This window comes from Microtus ochrogaster, linkage group LG1 (genome assembly GCF_000317375.1).
Source record: "Microtus ochrogaster isolate Prairie Vole_2 linkage group LG1, MicOch1.0, whole genome shotgun sequence".
In the NCBI taxonomy this organism is placed as follows: domain Eukaryota; kingdom Metazoa; phylum Chordata; class Mammalia; order Rodentia; family Cricetidae; genus Microtus; species Microtus ochrogaster.
Window position 1 is genome coordinate 53,796,234 of NC_022027.1, and position 19,541 is coordinate 53,815,774.

At 47.5% G+C, this 19,541-nt stretch overlaps 1 protein-coding gene across 2 annotated transcripts in view; it reads left to right on the top strand.

Moving 5' to 3' along the window:
• Aff1 (AF4/FMR2 family member 1) overlaps positions 1–19,541 on the top strand; it is a 165,164-nt gene that overhangs the window by 52,010 nt on the left and 93,613 nt on the right. The window contains exon 1 of one of the 2 annotated variants that reach the window (XM_013350840.2): positions 11,323–11,589. The exons of the other annotated variant lie outside the window; for it this stretch is intronic. Within the exon in view, the coding sequence (XP_013206294.1) occupies positions 11,552–11,589 (38 nt within the window). The 5' untranslated portion in view covers positions 11,323–11,551. Of the gene's footprint in view, positions 1–11,322; positions 11,590–19,541 lie in introns of those variants that run through there. 2 annotated transcript variants of the gene reach the window in all.

A 19,541-nucleotide genomic window follows, 5' to 3' on the forward strand; every position in this document is an offset into this window, starting at 1 on the left:
TATATGTGTGTGTGTGTGTGTGTCTGTGTGTTTTATCTGAATGTATACCTTATACTAGAAGAGGGAGGGCATCAGATCCCACTATAGATAGTTGTGAGTCACCATGTGGTTGCTGGGAATTGAACTCAGGACCTCTGGAAGATCAACCAGTGCTCTCAACCTCTGAGCCGTCTCTTCAGCCTGGCACTGAATTTTTTTTTAAATCCCAAATATTTCTAGAGAAAACCAAACCAGCTCAAAAGTAATTTCATGCAGATGTAGTTCCAGATAGCAGGAAAGCTGTTTTTCTAAAGATCAGGGACTATTTCCTCAATGCAATGAGCTTCCTTTCGTGTATGTATGTTACTGTGACTGTGCTTGTCCGTCGTGTGTGTGTCTGTCAGTGTGTCTGTCTCTGTGTTCATTTTTTCAGTCTCATGTAGCCCAGGCTGGCTTCAAACAGGCCAGGGCCACCTTGATCATGAAAATCTCCAGTTTCCATAGTGCTCACCTCACTGCTCAGCTAACAATAGCATTATTAACATTTTTTGTGATTAGCATCATGCATATATATGATGTGTGTATAGGTGTGAGTTGAGATTAGAGTCCATTCTCTCTACTGTGTGGGTTCCTGGTGGTCAGACTTGACCGCAAGCACCTTCGCCCATTGAGCTAGCTCAGCAATAGCTTCCTTCGAGAGACTTGTGGAGCACTGCCGTTCTGAGGCGGGACCCTGATGACAGACCGAGGTGCACTGTGGAGTCTGAGGCTGGACTCTGTGGTGCCAGGGCTTTTATCTCTGTCCCGAACCTTACCAGAGGTATGACTCTGTAAAAGCTGGCCATCTCAGGAGGTTCGTTTTCCTTATCTGTGTTCAGCAAGGGTGGTGACACTGTGGCTGAGGCCTGTGGCAGGAATTAACTTAGTCCTACTGAAACACAGAAACAGGGCTGCTCAATAAGCTTAGATATTTTACTATAAATCATTCCCAACACTTGCTGTTGACCTTGGACTCTGGTCTAAAGACCCCAAGGGCTCTCATCCTCATGCCTGGAAGGAAGGGAACTTTAGGTGAATTTTAAGGGGGCAACCCCTTAAATTAAGTATTTTCCAGCATTTCCAGTATGAGGCTAGCCCTAGTTTTGGGGTGTTCCTGCTTTATGAAGACGCTAACAAGCTTGTCAACAGGGAGAAGCTCCAGCTGTGAGTTCACCTTGACCGAGTTCTAGTTGGATTAGCAGGGGACCTCAAAATCTAGTTTGACTATGAGAACCTCAGTCTCTATTGCTGGAGCTTCCTTTCTCCTTTCCCCCTTCCTTGTTATGTGTCTGGGAAATGAGTACCCCCAAACCACCAACCTCCCCTGCCCTTTCCCCACTCCCAGCCCTGGAACTTCCTTAAATAGATCTTTGAACATAGGCTTTGAAGTAATTTTAGCTCAGTAAACTATAGATTTTTTTTCAAGAAAGATGCTATTAAATTATTTTTATGTGTTCTTGTGTGTCTGTGTGTATGGATGCCCAAAGAGCCTAGAAGAAGGTGTCAGATCCTGGAGTTAGCTAGACAGGTGGTTCTATGAGAATTAGGGAAATGGAACTCAGGGCTTTTGCAAGAGCAGCAGACACCCTTACCTGGGCCAACTACTCATCTTGAAAATCTTTAATAATAACTGGCTATTATTTTACTTTCTGTCCCTTATAGACATCCTATTTTCAAGACGTTTGGAATTTAGCTAGAAGGTGGAATTCCCGATAATCTTCCAGTACGACTAAGGAGGAAACAATTCTAATCTCCCCTGTTACACAGAGAGCTGGAGGCCAGCCTGTGATACTTGACACTGGTTGACCACCACCCCCAATTAAGAAAATCATAGAACCTGCCAGTAGTTGATGTGTGTGGGAGGTCAGGTCTTAGCATAGCTCAGAAGCCTTGAGTGCCGACAATTGTATGTGTAATTTCTCCCCCTCCCTCAAGGCAAAAACATCCCCAAGAGACTTGGAAATAATCCTATTTTCCAATCCTTGAATCCTCCCCCTTGTTTTCTTGTGTCTTCAGGGAAATTTTGGGGTAGTTTGAGACTAGGAAAAAGCTGCTAAGGACCCGATGACTGTTGGCTGACTGGAGTAATATGGGTTGCTTTGATTTGCATTTCTCTCTCTTTCTCTGAGACATGATCTCCTGGCATACCCCAAGCTGACCTACTTTCAACTCTCTCTCCCTGCGACAGCCTCCTTAGTGGCCCACGGTCACTTACCTTTGAGAGTTTACAGAACGCCATGTGCTGTATAACAGGACACTTCTCAGATCTCAAAGGCCGTTTGAATTACCCGAGAATTTTGTCAGAATGCATTGTCTGACTCTGCAGAGTTCAGAGGGAACTGAAGACTACCTGTCAAACCAGCAGCCAGCTGTAAGGGGTCAGCGGTGTCAACAGGGCAGCAGATTGCTTTCCGTGACCAGCTCTCAGAATGGAGATTCTCAAGCTTGGATGGAGGTAGATTAAGTCACCTGAGGACATAGAAAAAAAAAACCCTGATTCATAGCTCCCACTCTCAGTCATTGACCAGGGCGTGGCTGCATGGTCAGGACTGCAGAAACTCTCACCTGCAGCCAGCTGTGAACCACTGTCCTGTCAGGAAGTACCTGCCTTCAAAATGAGGATATGAGAGCTGGAGAAATAGGGTTCAGTGGCTAAGGGCACGTACTGCCTCTTGCAGAATACCTCTGTTTTGTTCTTGGCATCTGTGTTAGTCAGCTCACAACCACTTGTAACTTCAGGGGATCTGTTACCATCTGTTGGCCTTCAAGAGCACTGAACTCATGCATGCAAACTTTAGGGCACACACACACACACACACACACACACACACACACACACACACACACTAGAATAAATCAGAGTGGCATTGTGTCTTTTTAGTATTGCTCTATTTTCCCTTCTCCATTGGACCCAGGTTTTGAAGACATTTCTTTCCTAAGCATTGTCTTGTATTGAAACAGTACTGTTTTCTTGCTCTCCACTAAGCTCCATGGCACTGCCAGCCACACTTGCCTGCCAGTGTGTGCACAGGCAATGATAGCACCTATGAGCATCAGCTCCAAAGGAGTCCAAAGCAGTTCTTCCTGGCCTTCCCGGCAGGTACGTGGACGGATTCTCTTTGAAGTTGGGGAGAGCTCCCCTGCCCTTGCTAGCATCCTTTATCAGCCCAGTCTTAAGGTGTGTAAACATCAGGTTGTGTCATCCTGGAGACTCTCCTGAAGCTCCCCAGGGTACAGGGATGTCTAGCTGCGCAACCACACCAGAGTTTACCCCATTATCTAATCTCCAGATTATCATTTGTCTTTCTACCCCAGGGAGTAGACTTTCTCTTTATCCCATCCCCTCAGGAGCTCACGTCTTTGTGGGCTGGGAGCTTGTGTTAGGTGGAGGGGCATGGAGCAGGACTCTCAGCTGCCTTCTTAGAAGAACTAGTTTAATGGGTTTGTGTGATGGTAGTGGGGCCTACATCTGTAGAAGAGGTGAGTGAGAAAGCCATCAAAAAGAATACTGCAGCCGGGTGGTGGTGGTGCACGCCTTTAGTTCCAGCACTGAAGGCAGAGCAGGGCATCTCTGAGTTCAAGGACAGCCTGGTGAATTGAGTGATTTCCAGAACAGCCAGGGCTGTCATTGGATTCAGCCCCAAGCACTGTGTAAGCAAACAAGGAAAGAAACACAGTCCCCACATCTGTTTAGTCTCCACTGTTCCTGTTGATAAAATATTCTGATGAGAACAATTTAAGGGAGAAAGGGGCTTCTTTTTTTAAGATTTATTTTTATTTCTCATGCATAGGTATTTTGCCTGCTTGTTTGTCTGCATCACCTTCATCCCTTATACCCTCAGGGGCCAGAAGGAGGGTGTCAAGCGACTTCTGACAGTTCCAGACAGTTGTTAGCCCCCATGTGGGTGCTGGGTATTGAGCCCTGGTCCCTTGGCAGAGCAGCCAGTGTTCTTAAGCACTGCATCTTGCAGCCCTGGAGAGAATGGGCTTCTTCCTGCTCATGGTTGAAGGGTGCATTCACCACAGTGTGAATCACGGCAGCATGAGCTGGAAGCAGCTGGTCACACCACAGTTCCCTTTCTCATGCCCAGTCCAGGATCCCGGTCAGGAAATGCGCCATCCACAGTGTGTGGTCTTCCCACCTCAGCTGGCTGGGTCCAGGCACTCCCAGAGGCCCTTTCCCAGGCGACTCCAGATCCTGTCAAATTGACCATCATTGACCTCCCAACCCCAGGCCTCTGCTTTCCTTGTCCTAAAAGGTATCTGGTGGTTGATCAATGTCTGTTGGAGCAGTAAGGGACAAAGGGAAGGGACAAAGAGGAAAGGAAGTCCTTGTGTTGTGGGCCATTCCAACAAACCCTTGCCTGGTTGCCCGGTTGAACCCGAAGTGCTTAGGGCTCTTCCCAGCTTTGGCTGATTTCTCTGCTGGCTCTTCTCTCCCCCTCATCTTCATCTGTCTCTGTAAAGGTTTCCTCTCCTGCATTCTGCCTACTTGCTCTTGTGTACTTGTCTTACTTTTGTGAAAACACAGGAAGCCCAAACTTCTTTTAGTGGTGACTGTTAAGAAAAACACAGGACCTGGCAATGTTTAGTTTTTTGGTTTTCAGTGTCTCCATGATCCGCTAGTGGGAAACAGCCCCTGATTCCTCTGCCTCCTACAGAGTTGTCCAGAGTGGAAGTGATGAATTGACACCCCCTCCTTCTTTCCTCGTCTCCTTTCCGGTTTCTTCTGTGGGGAAGCTGCTCTTTGGAAACCCAAGGCTCAGCTATGGTAGTGTGGTCTGCGCGTCTCTCATGGGGACTTTCATGATATGTCTGTGACTTTGCAATCCTTTCTTCCCGCACACTGGGATCCAGACTCAGACTCCAGAGAAAGGAGTCTTTTCAGTTTGCTATCACTGTAGTTCATTTATGTGACTGTTACTGTTGTCTCGGTGTGCCGCAGTGCTCCGCGGAGGCTGCGCTGTGGAGCCCTCTCTCTTACCCTTTCCTTATTCAGGCAGTTGGACTCAACAGTGCCAGAGCAAAGGCTCTTTGCCCTTTACTCTTCGAGCTGTCTCCAGAAGAATTTACAGAAGATTCCAGGTGGTTATTATCTACTGCTACTGTTGTGAGGTATCCACCGGAGAAGACTACTCAGACGTGGGCTGAATTAGGGCAGTTTTGAGTACACTGGGTGTTCGGGGTCCCAGTGTAGCATGGGACCTTTCTCAGGGTGAGCTTTTAAGCACAAAAGCTATCTCCTGGGTTGATATACTTCAGTTAACAAGAACAGTTAGCCAGAAACAGAACTACAGAGGCTAAAAAGAAAGGTTAGAGATTTTCCCAGAAATATGGTTTTTGTTTCCTTTTCTATCCGTGGTGCTGCCTGCTGTCTGCATGCTGAGTCTTACAGCCTGAATGGTATGTTCACCATGGAGTCGGCTGTGCTAAGGTCTGGGACCTGTGACACTACCACCTTTGAGAGGTGGCACACATCGCATCCCATACCTCTTTTTTTTTTTTTTTTTTTTTGAGACAGGGTGTCTTACCTCTCTTTAAGGAATGGACAGACTGATAGACATAGATAGGGTGGTTAATAGGTTCCCCTGCACTGTCAATCATAAAGAAGGCCTGAGAAACTCCACTGCAGTGTGAACATGATACTTGAGTGGAAGAACTAATGAATCAATATGGAGTTTACCTTGTAGGAGTGCACCAATGCTGATTACTCAGTTTAAAAGTGTTAGCTGACGAGGGCTTATGTGGGGAGTCCTTTGTAACCCTTTTATACAGAAATAGTTTTATTGCATTAATTTAGGACTTGGACTCACAGAGATCTGCCTGCCTTTGTCTCCAGAGCGGGGGTGGGGTGGGGTTTAAAGGGTATGCTCCCAAGTAGGTTTTGGTGTCTCATGCCTTTAATCCCAGCACTCAGGAGGCAGGGGCAGGTGGATCTCTGTGAGTTTGAAGCCAGCCTGGTATACAAGAGCTAGTTCCAGGACAAGCTCCAAAGCTATAGAAAAACCACTACCACCAAGACCACCAAGACCACCAACACTACCAGCACCAAAAACAGAAAGAAAGAAGAAAGAAAGAGAGAAAGGCATGTTTATGGTGGCACAGTCTGTTATCTCTGAAGTTGTTGAGGTCAAAGTCACCCTGGACCACATAGGGAGAACTTCTTTAAAAACTGTGTAGGCAGGGCTTGGTGGCACAGGCCTTTAGTCCCAGCACTCTGGGAGGTCAGCCTGGTCTACATAATGTATTCTGGTGTATTCCAGAGCTACATAAAAGAGAGACCCTGTCTAAAACCAAACCAACCAACCAGACAAACCAAAAACCACCAACAAATAAGTACATAGTAAAGACGGGCTACGTTTGTAGGCTTTAGGAACGCAGTAAGGGAGACGAGGACGAGTGAAGCAAAAGGCAGAGCTGAAGAAAGGAAGTTTTGGTTTGAGTTCCTCTTCTAGAATGGTGTGCATTTCCAGGCTCTCCTTCTCGCGAAGAGCCGGTGCGGCTGGTCGTCTCTCCTTTCCTCTCCTCCAGAATACCTGGGAGGCAAGGCCGGAGGGCTGCCACAGGCCTGCTACCTGGAAGTGTCTGATCAGGAGCCCTGCAGGAATACATACTTGTTGCGTTCCTGGACTGAGACTCAGCCGCCCTCTGCAGAGATCGGTTCCTTGGAAGTGGTACTGTTCTTAATCCTGGAGCAAGCACCGTTGAAGATCGATTTGGGATGGATTAGAGGCTTGCTTTTCTCCATCCACTGGAGAAGGCAAGCCGGAAGGAGAGTGAGCAAGAAGAGCTTGTAACAGAGAAGGCATTTGGGGTTAGGAGGAGGGGCATTGGGAAATTAGAGACCTGGAAATAGATTTCTTTAAACCCTACTTTGTTGTCACACAAGTACTTCCCAAGTCACGCCAGTTTGCAGGTCTAGTGAAAGAGTTGAGAGGTGCATGGAGCCAGGGCTGTTTCCCCTGTGTCTCAGGTCCGCAGGCAAGGCATCTTTAACCCCCTCCATTTGCCTCTCCTCCCTTTTCCTCTGTCTGTTTTGATTTTCTTTCTTTTCTTTTCTTTTCTTTTTTCTTAGAAACTGGAACACTTCTTTTGGCACAGTGATTTTTGACCACATCCTCTTCAACTACAACACACTGAAGAAGTGGCATTTCTTGAGGAGAGTTGGCTGATATCTGGGCTTATAACACTTACATGACTGTTGTGCTGTAAATGTATACATTGAAGTATTTTAGAGAGATGCATAAGGCAACTTGCTTTAGAAATACACACACACACACACATACATATGCATACATACATGCTGGGTGTAGTGGTACAGTCCCAGAGTCCCAATACTGTGGAGACAGAGGCAAGGAGATCGTAAGTTCCAGGCCAGCCTGGTCTATATAGCAAGTACTTTGGGATGTTTAAATATGCATCTAAAAAACCCTATTTGTGTGCTTTATCAAATAGACAGTGGAGTATTTCAGTGGCTCTGAATTCCCTCTCCTCCCCTTCCTCCCCTCCCATCCTTCCTCTTACCTCTCCTCTCTTCCCTTGTTTTCCTCTACCTGTTCTAGCTTTGTGGGACAGGGTCTCCTGTGGTCTAGGATTCTCTGTCTGGGTGCATTGTTCAGTATCCTCCTGTTTCAGTGAGCGATGGCTTACCTGCTTTTCATTTTTGGACTAATTCAGTTGAGTTGTTGATTATATTTAAGATACAATGGCTGGGGCTACAGCTAGGCGGCTTGCCTGACACCTACAAGCCCTGGCCTTGCATAGATAATGGATTGCATCTATGGTGTGCAGTTAGCATTACACTCGTGAAAGAGTTATTTTCAAAGCTCATTAATTTAAAGAGCTAATGAAAAGGTCCTCCTGGCACTCAGGAGGCATAGTGATTGCCCCACTCACCTTGTAAAGTTTGCCCTCTTTGCTAACTTGAGCACCCTGGGCCCCGTGGGAGTAATGGATTCAGGAAATGCAGAAATAGAAAGTTGTTCTTTTGTTGGGCGGGTGATGCACTTTGCTGCCCCAAAGTAGTTTTCTATCATTTAAGAGAAACTCTACTGGATAATAAGACATCTCTACATTTTAAATTTTTAATGAGTCAATTATTAATTGGGGCAGAATCTTCTACATAGTTGTGGCTGGCTTGGAACTTGCTACATAAACCAGGCTGGTCTCTGAGTGACCCACCTGCCTCCGCCTCCGCGTGCTGGAACTAGAGACGAGCTCCATTCATGCCAGCTGGACTTCGGCAGTCTTGGTTTTTCTCAGGTGTTTCCAAGATGAATCCCAGAGACACTGTGAGCCACCTCAAGGTGTGCCAGAGGTTGTAGTCTTGGGTCTAACTTCATCAGAAAACCGAAGAATTCTCAAAGCCGCATGAGTGGGTTCACACTTTGATTTCCCAGTTAGACCCTGGGTCCCACACAAGGGTGGTTTTTAAAGCAGTGGACAATAACGTGCACACACCCTTCATGCACTGGGAAGACTTCTCCTGGACTTCTAGCTCATTTGAATCTCTTACCACTAGTGAGACCCACTTCCACTTTAGATGATTCTAATTTTCATTATGAACCACTCAGAAGCCAGAGACTATCAGGTCTACTTTGTATCCTATTTCCTCTTCTCTGGGGAAATATTTGCTGTAATTTTTTTGTTGCCATAGTTAAGCTGTCTCACTTGAGAAGAGTGCAGTCACTTGTTTATTTTGTGGTGTGGGGATCAAACACAGGGTCTTTTTTGCACGTTGGGAAAAGTTCTGCTAAGACGCATACCCAACCTGAAAAGAAATTTGTTTTAATGGAGTCTCACTGTGTAACCGTGGCTGGCCGGGAACACGCTGCTCTGGCTGCCTCTGCCTGCCGAGTACTGGATTAAAAGTGCATGCCTCTGGTCCAGCCTAGACTGTCCCTCCCACATCTTGCTACATTTTTACTCCTTTTCTTTTAGAACAAACCCATACAAGATACAACAGGAGTACTGATCCCTAGTAGATGGGAAGGTATTTAAATGCTGGTTTTCAGCAGGCAGACCTTGTTTTTAATTTTAATACTAATGACATTTATAGCCTGTTCCAAATGGGGATTTTTGAATAAATGATAGTTTTAGTTTTATGCCTGAGATTATTTTGTTTACAGAATAAGTGACCACAGTTGGCATATAAGTCCCTTATAAAATGATTTAGCACTTGCATATAACGTATGCACATTCCCTGATTTACACAGACAAGGATATGTCTGTGTGGATCTTTATTTCATGAGCTGTCTCTGCATAGTCCAAGTGAGTCTTGAAATTTTGATCCTCCTGTCTCAGCCTCCAAAGTAGCCAAGCTTCTTGGTGTGAACCACTGCATTCTGAGGAAGTTATTTCCTAACATCTTTCTCAAGCTTTCAAGAGGTCGGCTCACCTGCTCATGTATGATTGCTCTCTTTTATTGATTTTTTTTTTATGTGTAAGGGAGTTTTGCGTGCATCTATGTCTGTGTAGCGTGTGTGTGATGCCTGCAGAGACCAGAAGAGAACTTCGGATCCCTTGGAACTGGACTTAGAGTTAAGAACTGGGATGTGATGCTGGAAACTGAACGTGGGTTCTCTGGAAGAGCAGCCGAGCCATCTCTCCAGCCCCTCATGCATGATCTTGTACTGTCATGCATTGCCATTTGGGGCCTATGGCTCCCTAAGTCATGCAGGTCTCTTGAATCATTCGCTACGCCATGATATGTCAGCAACACCTTCTGAGTATGGGAAACTGTCTCGCTTATGGTGGCTTTTATTTATTATTTATTTTTATTTATTTATTTTTTATTTTTATTTATATGGTTGCATTTGTAAAGTTTCCCCAAGTGCTTGGAAGCGTAAACTTTATCTTTTGCAATGAACACCTGCAGTTTTTTCCCTCAGAGACAAACTTGCCGGGTGCCACTCAGAAGTCTGAATTGTTCTTTCAAGGAAACACGGCAGTCCGTGTTCAGGGTGCAGCTAGCTCATGTGGACAAGTTCATCTCTACTCTGTGCTCCCCAGCTCAGAATAATGCTTCTTGGGTGCGTACTTTCCATTTGTCACAAAAAAAGAGAACCCTGACTCACTGCGTCAGACTGCCTCCACAGACCTGAGCTCCTGGCTCTGTCTTATAGTACTCTCTCCTCCCTGCCACATCACTTCTGTCTCCAACTCCCTAGTGCTGGGATTAAAGGCTTGTGAGCCCAGGTGCTGGGATCACCTTCGCGTGAGCTGTTTCTCCCAGAGTCGACCTCACGCTGCCCAGGGTGGCCTTGAACTAACAACGCCTCTGGCGTCCGGAGATTCAAGGCGCGTGCCACCACTCCCTGGCCTCTAGTGAGAGGCTCTGCACTCTGCCTGCGTAGTCTTGTGTTGTTCCGAAAGTGGTTCTGACCTCTGAGCGGGGACTCCAGGGAGTCCAGAGAGATTTTACATAGTAATCTTGGTGCCGGGCCTTTTAGTCTTTAGGAACTGGACAGTCAGTGACCTGAGCAATATATTCATCGAACCCGGAGTGCACCGGGTAGGAAGGGCCGTTCAGTATCGCTCTAAGAAGGGTTTCCCGCGCCTTCAGCTAGCTAGTCCTGGGCGCAGCCGAAGTCCTTTTCCTGCCTCGCTGCCCAGCAGAGTTCTTAGCCGCTTCCCAGGCAAGGCTTGGTGCCTTTTCTGATGTCAGAGTTGGACGCAATTTCGATTGTAACTTTCGAGCGTTTATTGACTCGTTTTGCATCATGGTTTTTGTTTTGGGAGGGAAGCAATTCTTTTTAATTTACTAGGGGACTTCCCCGAATGGTTGTTTTCTGGGTAATCCGCATGCTGCCCCAAGAGGGAAGTCGCTGTGTAAACACTTGTCTCTGAGTACCAAACTTAAAACTGAAAGCAAAGTTAAAGCAGTATTGCTTGCGGATCTCTGATGTTTCCGACGGCAAGTTCCGCAGTGTCAGCGGCCAGAACCAGCGAGGGCGGAGTTGGGCTGCAGGCTCCCCGCACAACCCCGCAGCTCCTGGACACCGAGGTCCCAGCCGGAGCGCAGGGGGGTCTCCGGAGCGCGCGCTTGCACGGCGGGACTGAAGGCTGAGCCGGCCGAGCGCGCTGCCCTTAAAAGGAGGCGGGCCGTACCACCGCCGCGCCCGCGGGAGGGGGGTCCTGGCGAGCTCGGGCACCTCGAGGGGAGCCGAGGGCCGTGCGCTTTGCCCTCGTAGTGCGAGCCAACTGAGAGCCGGGAGCCCGCGGCGGGCGGCGGGGACGCGCCCGGTGGTCTAGAAGTGCCCCGAGAGTGCCCCGGGGCGGTGGGCAGCGCCGGTCCCCGGGCTCGAGCGAGGTGCGGTTCGCCCGGCGGCCCCCGGTGCCCGGATGTCCGTCAGGCTCGGCGCGAGCCGCGGCTCCGGGGGGCGGAGGCGGCGCTGAGGTCGCGGAGCTGAGGACGCAGCGGCGGGGAGCTGAGCGTCCGCGCTCCTGGGGCGTCCGCTGAGCAGTGTCGCCGAGGACTGCGGTCGATGGAGAGCGCGGCGCGGGCGGAGGGGCCCGCGGGCCGAGGGCTCTGATGGACACGGGACGCCGAGCCATGGCAGCCCACTCCAGGTGAGGCGGGCGCTGGGGGCTTCCTTCCCGGACCGGTGAGCGGTCTCGGGGGGCCAGAGCTGGGGCGACGCTGGTGGGGGTGCCGGTGCGGGGACCGCAGGAAGCCGCTGGCTCACTGCTATCTCATTCCCCGAGTGTCAGGCAGAAAACAGCGCCTGCACCGGGTGCAGAGGGACCGCCCGAAAAGTTAAGGTTAAAGTTAAAGCTCCGGCTTCTGCCCTAAAGTGCTGTTATTTTTCGGCAAGTGAAGTTGGTTTCAGTCGCGGGAGATGGGTTTTCACCTGTGCACTCTTTGGCTCTTTCCTCGTTACTCCATTGATGTCTTCAAAGGAAACTTGGAATTACACTTAATGGAAAATAGAATTCGCCCCGAGAGGGTGGGGGAGGATTTGCCTGGTGAGTAATGAAGATTTTCCTGCTAGAATGTAGGATTCCACATAAAACGGCAGTGCCTGAGTGGATCTGCTGAGTAGGCAGAGGCCGGAATGCGCTCGGTTAGTGAAAGGGAGCGTGGCTAATGATCCGCAGTCGCTGTCAGAGGAGAACTCTGCACCGCAAGGACCCAGAGCCCTGCCTTTCCCAGGGTTTTCAGGTCTCGAAAGGAGCCTTTCAAAACGTGACCGCGCACCCGTGATTGCCTAAGATTCAAACTGTTGAGTGCAATTGCATTTCCGTCGTGACGGCAATTGGTGGTCAGGGAAGAGGGGGGGGGGAGGTGTACCATTTTAAAACTTTTTCCAGAAAGCAGTGTGGCTGCAGAGGTTTACAGTTCAGAGGCTCTGTCTTCAGTGCCATACTTGATGCAGGATGGTGACTTGAAGGTGGACCTGGAAGCTGAGCCTAACTAATTTTTAGGTCTCAGATCATGGAGAGCAGTAGATGCGTAAAACGTCAGAGATCGGGTAGATATGACTTGAATTTTCCTAAGAGATAAAAACTTTCTAGGAGGGGACGAACTCTAAATAGAAAACTCCCTGCGTGGTGCCTACTTTAAAAACAAATTTAATCTTTGCCACTCAGCCTACCTCTACCTCCATTTTATTGCATGTTCGAAGGAAAAGGTTCCTAGCTGGGCAAAGGGGTAGGGACAGAAGTCTCAGCTATGAAAACCTTCTGCTAAATGCTAAGTTAAAAATGTTTGTTTGCGTGGAATATGTCCGCAAGCCCCTGCATTCCCAGCCCTGAGCTCATGGCACAAACAGAAAGCATGGATTTCCATAATGGCGCCATAATTACTACAGGTGTCTTTAGCCTCTCACTTTTACCGCTCGTTTGAAATTAAGAACTGGGCAGTGGCAGCACACGCCTTTAATCCCAGAACTCAGGAGGCAGAAGCAGGTGGATCTCTGTGAGTTAGCCAGCCTGATCTACAAAGCGAGTTCCAGGACAGCTGGGGCAACACAGAAAAATCTTGTCTCCAAAAACAACAACAAGAAAGAAATTAAGAATTGTTTATCTTCTTTGCTATTACTCCATTACTTTGTAGGATACGTTTTGACAAATACTCTTGTACATAATTTGTTTCCTTTGTGTTCTTATGTAACCCATCGTGTAGTAAAAAGCTATCCCAAGTGCCATTATTCGTCAGACTGCCTTAAGAGCCCATGGCACAAAACCTGAGGTGAAGGTACCTCTATCAAATAGTTAGCACTGGCAGAGCAAGGGGCTTTGAACCCAGGTTCCATTGTTCCAATGCCTGAGCCCTTAGACTAACGTCAGACATAAAATGAGATAAAAGATAAATTGGATACTGCGTGTGTATCAGACTCAGCATTGAGCGGCTGTAATTGGATTACCTCTCTGGTCACCTAAATAGATAAGTTTATTATCTACACTTGGTAGTTAAGGAAACTGAGGCCCAATCAGGGTGTTTGTTGCCCAAGTTCACACAGGTGGAACATGCCTGACCCGAGTTGGCCTGAGTAGCTGCTAGCTACAGTGTAGCACTCACTTCCTGGCTGGCTGTTGCCTCCTTAGCTGCACCTCCCTTGAAGAGTGGGTAATTTTACTTCTGCTAAAATTGCTGCTGCAAAATAATCTAAGCTGTCAGTGTTGCTGCTCAGCGCATTAGCAAACGAAATAGGAGGTCCTTATATTACTTCTGGTCCATACCTGGCCTGGCCACATGCTCTGGAACCAGAGACAAAAAATGACAAGGGGCCATTGTCTGTTGTTTTCTTAGCCTGCACGCCGAGAGTGGATGCCATATTGTAAATATCTCTTCAGTTACACCATGAATGTAGTCTGTGTGATAGAGTAGATAATCTTTGAGACTCAAAGAGAGGAAACATGACAGGGATTCATGATTTTTGGATTCCATCAAGTTTCTGTGGGAGTGCTAAGGGGAATGGAAGCGCTCTCTGTGACGTCAGGTCATGAGCACATGCCACATAGATGCTTTACTTTTTTGCCTGAGTGACAGTTAATGTGGCCTGTCAGGCTTAGAGATACACAGCTCACTGTTCAACTGTGGTGGTTAAGAACGCTTGCTCTTGCAGGGAACCCAAGCTCTGTTCCCAACACCCAGGACAGCTCACAACTGTCTATAACTCCAGTTCCAGATCCAGCGCCCCCTCTGGCCTCCTTGGGCATCAGACAGTCACTTAGCACACACACATACATACAGGCACAAACACTCACACACAGTCAAAAATCTAAAATCCCAACAAATCTGCCACAGGCAGTTTCATTGCACATAGACATGGTTGTGGGCAGTGAAAATGGCTGTAGGAACCAGCCACTCCTGACCAGTGTGAACGGGGCTGTGTGGGGCTATGCATCCCTTCTCCGTGGCTCCTCAAGGCAGGGAGGGCGCTGCTGTCTCTTTCGGGGTTCCTGTTTCAGTTGTGAATGATGGCTAGTTATTTCTGGGCTCACAAGCAGCTCTAAAACCAAGATTATATACCTTTCTTCCTACGAAGTCCTGAAAGTAGGGTGTTAATTTTTGTTTGGCTTTGGTGGTAGCCAGTTCCCATTCCCTCCTTCCCTCTCTTCAGCTGTGTTCTGACTGTCCTGGAACTCACTTTGGTGAACAAGCTGGCCTTGAACTCATGATCCACTCCCTGTCCCGGGTTCAAAGGCAGGCGCCTCTGTGTTTGGTGGTAGTAGATTTCTTAGGGATGAAAGACATTTGTTAACTACTACTTGGAAAAGAAAATTTGGGAGTTAGTCAGAGCAGGGCATATGGTATGTCCCAGGCCAGTGTGGGCTTTCTATGGAACTTGTAAACGTAACACTCCCTGAACCTACTTCCTTGAGAGAACTGGTAGAAGCTTGATTTCTTTCGTATCAAACGGTTATAGAGTCTCTTCTGTGTGGAGACTGTTCTTTATGGAATTATAGAAATTAGTAAACTCGACAGCATTGGCCCTTATCCTATGTAGGGTACTTGCTTCATGCTGAGGAACAATATTGATTGCTAGAATGAAAAGGTGTGTGTCAGAATCTCCAGCAACCGCCCCACCCCATTCTTCATTGAAATAGACCATGGATTCTAGAATGAAATACATACATATCTTCTATCATCAGGTGTAAAATCCTTCTTGTACTGGGCTTGATCATAGACTGTAATCCCAGCACCTGGGAACTAGAGGCAATGACAGCTGCAAGTTCAGGACCAGCCAGGACAGTCCTTTGTGCCGTGACAGTCACCCTGGCCCATGCCTACAATGGTGAAGGGTGTCTGGGTGGCATGGGGGAGTTGAACTTATTTGTGAGAATTGCTTTTGGTGTTAAAAGCCTCTGGGCACTGCAAAAGGAGACTAGGGCTAGCCACTCTATCTTACAGTTTTCCTTTGGAACGTTGATCTGTCAGTGCTGAAGAAGCCCCCAAAGTCTATAACAATGTAAAATCAGGTTTTTCCCAAGCTCAGCACAAAGCTGTTTTTTAGTGGTTCTCTCTGATTCTAGGAGGAGAAACTGTTCTGTTGTGGGAAGTACTGCCTTCAAACTGGTACAGAACCAGTTTGGCCCCACCCTGTGCCTCCACCACCCACTGGGGAGCTACTGATTGCCTGGAAGGAAGAAAACCCAGAATGCAAAGTAGCCACGACTAAACAGAATAATTTTTGAGAAAGGAAGAGATTTGGAGGGGAGGATTTATGCCAGCCCTTGACCCTTGGCTGGCCCCCCACTGTCCCCTATGGTACCTTCACACACAGTGCCTGTGACAGAGGAGACACACACAGGTCTTTCAGGGGTTACTTTCTAGTTCAGCGAGCTTCCTGACTCACTGTCTAGTTCTTTCCCAGATGAAGACTGCAAGAGCCATGAGTCATTCTTTCTTAAAGTCAGCTGGCTTTGTGGGGATGTTGTTTGACAGAATGAATGGAAATGATCTCTTCAGAGCTCTGGGTGGTTCTACGGCTTAGGATGAGCTGTTGCGTTGCTGGATGGACCTGGCTCATGAGAATGAGATTCGTGAATGCTGTTCAACAGTTGTTAAAATCGAGCATGTTCGGGGGTGGGGTGGGGGAAACAGTCTCCATCATGGATGCGAGGTGACAGGACATCATTTCTCTGTCTTATTCCAGCTGATGTGTCACGAAAAGCTGTAGTTTAGCTCTGAAGTTTTGTATAACTCAACTGCCTTTACATATAAATCTTTTTTTTTTTTTTTCGGTTTTTAGGCATCTCAAATTCTCCATTTGTTTTGCAGGACTCACAAATAGGTGCATTTCAATTGAGAATGTGAGATGTCTTGGAAATAGAGTTTGTGCCCCTAGGAAGTGGCATTTGCTGGTCCAGCCCCATGACTGCCTAAGCTGGAGTAGAATTTCTCTGCAGGTGCAGGTGCCGCTCTGGCCGAAGAGCTGCAGTGCTCACCTGGGTTTACGTGAAGATTGGCTTTCTTTAGTCCTGAGTGCTGACTTCTGGGTGTCCACAGAGAGCGTGGAGGCTCTTTCCTCTCCTATCTCTGAGAGTTAAACCTTAACCCAATGGCTTAGCTGGTGGACACAGGACCCCGAAAGCCTCCGTCTCCGCGAAAAGTCTCTTTTCTTGTGTTGATTTATTAGCTTTGCTTTTAATTTAACTGGTTTAAATGCCTGTAGGAGTCTCAGGGCTGGAATTTGATGTTAGATTTAAAGCATTAGCAGGGAAGCCTTGGTAGTGACATTATCTTGTACAAAGGAGCAGAAGTAAACAAAGGGAGAAATATTTTTTATTGACACTTAAACGGTGTTTACTTTAGAATTAGGCCTTATCTTTTTAAAGGACACCCACAGTTTGGTCACAACTGAAAACTACCAAGAACTGTCTCTCCACTTTGTGACTCGCAGAAGTGGTGTGTGGCGCGCTGATGGCTGTGGGGTTCCTTAGGAGGAGCCTGCGGAGCAGTGACTGGTTGCCATTCTTCAGACACTCACTGCTGCTTATTCTGTCCCGAGGATCTTGTCTTTCAGTATTGCTTGCTTCTGAATTGGCGCCTGAACACCTGAAGTCAAGGAATGTTTTAGGGAATCTGTGAATCCTCATCCTTGGCTGAACACAAGAATCACCAAGGTACTTACACCAGTGTGGCTTCCCTTCCCCCAGAGCTGCTGATTGGTCAAGTCCTGGGTGGAGCCAGGGTGCAGCCTTGCTGGCCCCGAGGTCAGGGGCCGACACATCATCTCTGTGAACTGCTTAGCGAGACAGGAAGAAGTCGTGCAAGTGCAATGTGGTTAAATTTTTATTTAAGGCACAACTCAGGTATTCACTTTCTCTCCTGCTAACACAGAACGGAACAGCAGAAAGTGTAGGCAAACTCCCTCCTTCCATGTTCATATTGTACTTAGTCGCTGAGATGTTAAGGCTCAATGGATGGCTGTTTACGCTCTACATATGAAGGAAAGGTGCCGGCAGGGACAGCGGTTGACCATGGGGCACCTGACAAGGTCTGCCGCTTCCCAAGGAACTCGTTCAGTTGCCCCTGTTGGCCTTCTTCCTATACCACTTATACCACTTAGCCACTCTCTCATCCACTCCCTGCACACTGGTGCCCTGGTGAAGAAGTCACACAGCTGGAACTTGCTGGTGACTGAACAGCCACTGTCACGGAGGTGAAAGCCTCTTGTTTGTTGAGCAAAAGCATTGTCTTGGTGTCCTGGTGTCAGCTCCGATAGTGGGACCACGGCTGGGAAGTCAGTGTTATATAGCACATGTCACTTCCTGTGGCAGCATTCAGGAAGCTCTGGAGGCAGCGCTGCCACTTCTCAGTCCGCGGAGCCCTCCTTCAGGGGGCTCCTCTGTCAGAAGCAGAGGTCGGTGAAATATGGAGCACACTCGAGGGTGCCGTGCGGCGTCATTGAAGTTTGATTTGCTGCACATGTTTTTGTGGCCTCGACGGACCACAGTCACCACGTGACATCCATCCTGAGTAGTGTGTCTGGGTTGTTTGTTAAAGCTACACCTTCCCCTTACCCCCCTCATGCTCACTTAAAAATGCAGGTGTATCTGATTCGTCGTGGAGGTAAATGTATGGCAAAATGCTGTAACATTAGCCAGCCAGTTCTCATAGAGCAAGGGAAATTGACAGCTTGTAGAGAATATTTATTTTTAGTCCTTTCACCGACTAAGGTATTTCTAAGTAGCAAGCCCATTCTTAGTAGTTTGGAGTTATCAAACCATTGATTAAGGAGAGTCCACAGTATTCTAATTAAGTTTTTTTTTTTTATTTTTTTCCCCTGAAATGAGAAATTTGTCTCACTGAGACAATATGCTGGATTTTAGATAGTTTTAAAGTTGGCTTATAAAACAATAGGGGTAGACTTAGAGTTAACTCAAGCTGTGATACTGCATATTGTCCTCCAGTAACTCGGAGTCACCATTACTCAGGGATTGTTTTCCTTTCGTCTTTCACTGCCCGTGTCTTCCATCCCTTCAGTCTCCGTTCAGACACGGGCCTCGTCCTCATTAACTCCATCAAAAAAACTATGTGCCCAAACTCCTGGAGGCAGACACAGGGGGATTTCTGTGAGTTCAAGGCCAGCCTGGTTTACAAAGCAAATTCCAGGATGGTCAGGGCTACGTGGAGAAACCTGTCTGGAAAACCTAAGAAAACATAAAGACTACACATTTCTAGAAATGCCTTCCATATTCTCATTGTAGCCAGCATGCTGGCCTCAGGATGAAGTGAGACTCTTCAGGCTCATTCATGTCTTTGAGTTTAATCTGTAGTTCTTAAATTTCTGGAACTTTCCATGTCCCGTGTAAAGCTTGATTTCTTCTGAGGCTGCCCATACTCCCTGATGTGGCTGAAATGGTGGCTTTCCCTGCTCAGCCTCCTCTGGCGTGCTAGCAAAGCTTCGCCACCAGACTGTTCTGCCCTGCACGCTCTTAAAGCGTGCTCTGGGTGGTGACCGGGCAGCAGCGCTCTTGGCTGTGAGTGCCATTGCCCTCTTCTGTTTCCTGTGTTACATCCCAGCCTGTGATTGTTCTATCCTGGTGAACAACATGGCTTCATCTGTGACATCCCTCAGTTAATACGGCACAATTAATTTATATCCCCTCCCATCCAGCTTTGATCTTGTGTGTCTGGGGTTTGGCCTGCATGTGTATCTTTGCACTCCATGTCTGTAGTGCCTACAGAGGTCAGAGAGAGGGCATCGGACCCCCTGGGATTGAAGTTACAGATGGTTGTGAGCTGCCATATATGTCTTCTAGAGTAGCAGCTAGGGTTTTTAACCGCCCAGTCATCTCTCTATCCTTCATTGATTTTTGTTTTTTAATTACCTTACTAAGTGATATAACATTGGCTGTAAGTAGGTTTCTGAAGATTTTATTTATTTATATTATTATTTTTTTTGAGACAGGGTTTCTCTGTGTTAACAGCTGTGATTGTCCTGAAACTCACTGGTCAGGCTGGCCTTGAGCTTAGAGGAGTCTGTCTACCTCTGTCTCCCGAGGATTAAAGGCTTATTTATTTGTTTGTTTTTTGTTTCTTGTTTTTTTTTTTTTTTCAAGACAGGGTT